Source organism: Cotesia glomerata, linkage group LG1, assembly GCF_020080835.1.
Source record: "Cotesia glomerata isolate CgM1 linkage group LG1, MPM_Cglom_v2.3, whole genome shotgun sequence".
Taxonomy (NCBI): domain Eukaryota; kingdom Metazoa; phylum Arthropoda; class Insecta; order Hymenoptera; family Braconidae; genus Cotesia; species Cotesia glomerata.
Window position 1 is genome coordinate 33,492,832 of NC_058158.1, and position 6,090 is coordinate 33,498,921.

At 29.7% G+C, this 6,090-nt stretch overlaps 1 protein-coding gene across 1 annotated transcript; it reads right to left on the reverse strand.

Annotated features, from left to right (window-relative positions):
• Nucleotides 1–2,218: 2,218 nt before the first annotated feature.
• LOC123262921 lies at nt 2,219–3,593 on the reverse strand. Its single transcript, XM_044725417.1, has 4 exons — nt 3,455–3,593; nt 3,117–3,270; nt 2,849–3,032; nt 2,219–2,610 (listed from the first exon to the last, which is right to left on the reverse strand). The coding sequence occupies exons 1-4, from the start codon at nt 3,520–3,522 to the stop codon at nt 2,285–2,287; spliced, it is 732 nt and encodes a 243-aa protein (XP_044581352.1). The 5' UTR covers nt 3,523–3,593; the 3' UTR covers nt 2,219–2,284.
• Nucleotides 3,594–6,090: the final 2,497 nt, after the last annotated feature.

A 6,090-nucleotide genomic window follows, 5' to 3' on the forward strand; every position in this document is an offset into this window, starting at 1 on the left:
ACCAGTGTGCTGAAGATGCCATAAAAGTTCTTGAAAAACTCCATTCAACACATTTTCACAATCGCAATTTCACTTTTCTTCAGCAAAAGTAACTTAGATTTAGTTAAATTTCTTTTGTCAGAAGGTGTTGATTGTTCCATCTGAAGAATATTGAGATTCATTTAAAAAAAATCGAATTAGATTTTATTATTTTTAATTTATAAAATCAAATATTTAAATAAAATAAATTGACCTCGATCTTTAGAGTGAGTTGATAAAATTGAAATTTTCTGATGATGAATTCCTTCTTGATTAGGACTTTCAGTCGATGAACTACGTCTTCGAAATTTGAATTTACTAAAATAAATGAAATCTCTAGACAAAGATCTTCTAACTATAGATGGTCCTAATGCTCTTGCATCAGTTCCAATCTTTAAAAATGTTCAATCAATTTAATTATTTATCGAAAAAATTAGATTAAGATATTTAATCCAAAAATTTTAAAAATAAATTAACATGAAATTTTTGAATTTCAAAAAGCTGAGTGATTTTTTAAAAGTAGCTTTGAAAAAATATACTTCAAACTTAAAAAGTTTTAATGTTAAAAAAAAGATGTTTTAGATAATTATTTGAATAAAAAAATAGTCTAACCCCTTGTACAACACCCAAAGCATTTAAAAAAGATCCACCACCACACGAAATACAAGTTCTAGCTTGTCGTTTATAAATCTTGGCAGCTCTTGAATGTAATTCTCTCTTTTGACTAGGCAATATTTTCTCATAAACAACCAGACGAAAGGCCTTTACCTTGAACTCAAGTAATTTGCAACCAGCGTAACTGGGTAACTGCTCATCTCTGACAGCAACATTTGTATTGAAATCATTTACAAGCTTATAGAACAAAAATAAAATATTATTTTTAACTGAAAATTAATTACTGGTTTGGTAACAAGAGCAATGAAGAAGATGATGCATATCAGAAAAGGTGTTCCTTTTCACATAAGGCGAGAGATTGTAATTGAACGGCTGAATGGACGCGCATTCGAGTATTCTGAGATCCATTAATCCCGTTATAGTTATAAAAAAAATCTGGAAAACGGTTGACCCTAAAGGCCATCCCTGCAACTTCCCGCTAATTCCATACCTAAACGCTTGAAATTGCACTTATGACGTTTCTGAGCTCTTCGAGCTGAAAAATACTATTTGTGTGTTATTTTGAGCTCTCCGAGCTCAAAGAAATAGCTTTTGTCTGATAAAAGTTTAATAAAACAGTATTTTTTGAATTTTCAAACTGCAATAATTTCTAAATGAATGAATCGATTTTCATACGGTTGGCAGAATTCCACGCAGTTTTTTAGAATCTATGATATACTTTTGAACACAAACTGATCGAACTGAAAATCTTAGAGAAATTTGAAAAATTCACTTTTCCGAATTTTTTCGACAACGATAACTCACGAACCAATTAACTAATTTCCACGTTCTTGGTGGCGATCGACGTGATTTTTTGAGCTCTAATAATAATTTTATTTTGTCAAAAACGATCCGAAAAGAAATCTCGAAGTCATGTGAAAAAAACACTTTTTTCGAAATTTTTCGTTTTCAATAGCTCTCGAACGAATCAACCGATTTTGATGGGACTGATGGCAATCGACGTGGTTTTTCAAGCTCAAGAGCTGATTAGTTTTTGGAATTGAGCGGTGAAGCCGTTTAGAAGTTATTCCAAAAAAACGATTTTTTGAAAATTTTATTTTTGAGATTTCTCAAAATCTAGCTAACCGAATCAATTCAAATTTTTCCGAAATTTAATGGCAAGGATACTCTTTAGATCGCCACCTATTTCGATCCGATCGGCCGAGCCGTTCAAAAGTTATAAGAGGTTTACACACACACCCACACACACACATACATCCGCACGGACACCATCGCGGGAATAGTCAGGGAAACTTCCTGTGACCTTAAAACGTCGAGATCTGATGAAAACTCGATTTTCGCAAAACGGGGTAAAAGCAATAACTTCCCGATTTTTGAAAATTTTCAATTTTCTTAGCGGGAAGTTAAAAATAATAAAGCAAGGTATATGGTAGGAAATAAGTATTAAAACCGGCTTATTCATTCAAAAGTAATTACAGTTTGAAAATTTAAAGATTGGTGTTTTATTAAACTTCTATCAAACTTTGGCGCAAGTAAATGTAATGGGTACAAATAACACTCCGAAAAATACAATAAAATTTGATTCTTTTATTATTATTTATTACAATATTGCAAAATACAATGACAAATAATCAGTTAGTAATAAAAAATTCTATGAAAACCTAATCAAATGAATCGTTTCATCCGTAATAGCAACAATGAAATTTTTTTCTTCAACTTTCCAAAAATTCAAAATAAATATCGGCTTATCGGTAATCTGAATCTTTCTTGAACATAGAATTCTGGTGGTATCGTTGGGTAGCTCCATCATCTCAGCGATATTTTTAATCGAAAATAATCTAATGGAACCGTCTTGAAAACCAAGAATAATCAAGTGAGCATGCATCAGCATTGACAAGACATCAGAGTGTAGGGGCACATAACAATTTATTAAATGATCGTCTTCTAAGTGATAATTCGTTGCGAATCCCCAAAAATCTGTTAATTTTGATCAAATTAGTTGAAAATCGATGTTAAAGTAGGGATTTTTAGTAGTGCTGTACAATTTGGCCGACTAAACCGGCCAGAAAGTTTAACCAGGTTAATTAGTTCATCGGTCAGCTGGTTAATCACTTAACCGTTTAACTAACTTAACCGGTTAATGGTTAAACTTTCTGGCCGGTTTAGTCGGCCAAATTGTACAGCACTAATTTTTAGTATTAATCTTGAAACTTACCGTTGGTTACATAGTAGTAATCTACATTTAGTATAGTAAATTTGGCCCATTGGTTTATTAGAAAAGGTAAAACTATAGAAACTGTTTCATGAATTAATTTAAACCCAGTTAAGATCCCGTTATTGATCAACACTTCGTAATTATAAAGTATAACTCCACCGTACGCGTATGTTAGTATTGATATCTAGAATCGAAAACAAAGGTGTAATTTAAAAAGCATCAGATTATTATTCATGATAAATTCATTAAAAATAACGATATTAATTACATTATTTTTGTGAAAAGTATGTATGAGCACTTCTTCATCCTTTGAGAGTTCTAAATTGATTGACGGGCCAGGTATAATATTATTACCAACTCTCTCAAATGATGTTAAAATTCCATTTTCTTGGCCTATGCAGAAATCTCGGCATCCGTTGTGGCTATTGGTCATCATTAATCAATCAAGTTTATTCATGTATATAAATCGAGTACATAAAAGGCTTTCCGCACTCGTGTGAGTACCTATACACTCTGCTCTTTGCATCAGCTTTTCACAGCCGAAATCCCTATTCACTTAATTACACAATAACGACATTTATGAGAAATAAGATAGATGAGGATTACCTGATGCGTTTAGTGGAGCAACCATTATTAGCGATCTCGATTTTCTTCTTAATATCCCAGAACCTCATACCGCAATCTCTGTCTATAGATACAACCAGTAAATCACCATCTAGAGATGAAATAAAAAGCACGTTAGCATTAGTTAATTACAAATCAGTTAATAATTATTAACAAATATCTGTAATGTAATTACGTAACTGGAATACCAAAATTCTGCCTGAACTAAGATGTGACCGTGGTTAGTTGAGAACAATAGCTTAAAGGGGTCATCATCAAAGAAAGTGTAAACTCGAATCATAAAATTTTCGAATCCAACCAATAGGTAATTATCTGTAGAATAAGTCAACGACATAATCAGAATCTTTCATCTTTGAAAATAACATAGTTTTTGAAATCTAAAGATATTTTATCATTAAGTAAAATGATTTCAACTCACCAAAGGTAGAGGCAATCCAAATGGACTTGAAATTTTTAACCATGGTGAACATCTTGTGATCATTCACAAGAATCTTCTGCCATTTTATATAATATAAATAAGTCTTTCGCCACAGCGCCGGATCGTGAATATCATTTTGATGGCTTATCAGGTCGTAGGGACAAGCCTTCACCATCACATCTTCCAGCCACTCCATTGTAATATTCTTCTTAACTAAATCTTCCCATCCCGGGTGTTTATTCAAGACATATTTTACCAATTCATTGAAATGTTGGGAAACTAGCTGTAATTTTATCAACTCTGGAATGCTTAGGTTTTCCAAAATAAGCAGCCATATTTCGTCCGGAAAAATCATCTTCCTTAACAGAAATTATTATTTGTTAGAATTTACTTTCATTCATAGAAAAGTATTAAATTAAGTGACAACTGCATTGTTTACTATTGATTATTAACGAGGTTCAAGCAAAACAAATTACATCGAAAAGTATAATTGATTTCGACAATGATAAATAGACTTAAGTACTAAGTATTGATATTTTTGTTTCTTGAAAGGGATTACATTGTATTAGTAGAAAATAATTATTACACATAAGTTGACAGACATTATAAATTTCTGTATAATTAACTCATTATAGGAAAAAAATTCATATGTAAAAATTGAAAAAAAATTTAGTGAAAATTTATAAAAGTATTTTTTTATTAAAATTATTTTGTTATAAAAATAAAAAAAAAAAAAGGTAGTTGTTAGCTAACTTAAGTATTGTAATTGATTATTTGATTATTTAAATAATTATTACAAAAATTGTTACTAATTTTTTATTATATTTTTATTTTTTATTATATTATTAATATTCAAAACTTCTGCTATTAACTTTGAGCTCTTCAAGCTTGAAGTTATTTCTGGCCAGTTTTTCAAACCGGAATAAATTTTTATCAACTGTTAAAATATATTTATATATTATTTGTTTTTAAATATATTGGAAATATATTTAAAAACATAGCAATATATATAAATATATTGGAAAAACTGGCTCTTAGCTCAGTTAAGGAAGCTTTATCAAAATTCTCAGAATGAAATCCGATATCTAGTGAATAATTGAATAATTGATTTTAATGGAATTTGCAACGATAGTCATTACTATTCAAGATTAAGAGCTGATTTATTTTTGGGATCGATCAATAAACTTGTGTAAAAGATATTGCCAAAAATGTGTTTAGGGAATAACGCACATACATACGTGCAGCGTGCGCACATATTCGGAATGCTAAGCTATAACATTTTATGAAAATTAAGTTTGCCGACATCTAAAAATTAAAAATTTTTTTATCAATAACGAAATTATCACAAAAAAATAAGAAAAAAAATTTTATTTCCAAAAAAGAATGAAAAATTATAAGTGTAATTTAAAAAGAATATTTTTAGCTCTATTTTAATAAATGAAAAAAACCAATAAATTAAAAATGTTGGCTAACTTTAGTATGATTAATTTTTTCCATATTTGTCTATAAATTTATTTATAATATATTTATTTTAATACAACAAAAATTGCTTACCCAATTGAAATCCGGATGGAACCTTAAGCACGAGTAATCAAAAATTATCAACTAGCCACTTCTAATTCTAATTAAGAACTGCTACTTCTAATTATGTGTACTTATACGTTGTCGGACGTTGTTGTTGGATTTAAAAATGTCATTTGATGTCTACCAGTGCCATCTAAGATTACTTCTTTGGTAATTTAAATAATTTAACAAGCGAAAATACTTATGATAGTGGTGGAGAAAACTATATTAAATAGTATGGAAAATATAGAACCCGTGATTCTTTGGTATAGACGGGGTAGCTCAAATGGTAAAGCGGCCGGCATGACTCTAAAGCTTTACAATTTTTTTGTAGAAACTTTATACATCAGATTCATAGTTTCGGAGATATTTAAACTTTTTTGGTTTACTTATAATTAATAAACAAATTAATTCCGCCGTTAGAAATTATTAAAATTTTTAACTAACTGTTTGTTAGAAGTTTTTTTTTTTTTTTTGGCATATTTAACTGTCAAAAAGACAATCAAAGTTTTTATGGCTTAGCTGCCAAACTACCTTAAGAAGATTTAACCGTTATTAATGTTAGAGGTATCAGTATTTTATAATTATTACTTAAAATTATTATTAGGGCCAGGATATAATTATTCTGAGATGATGG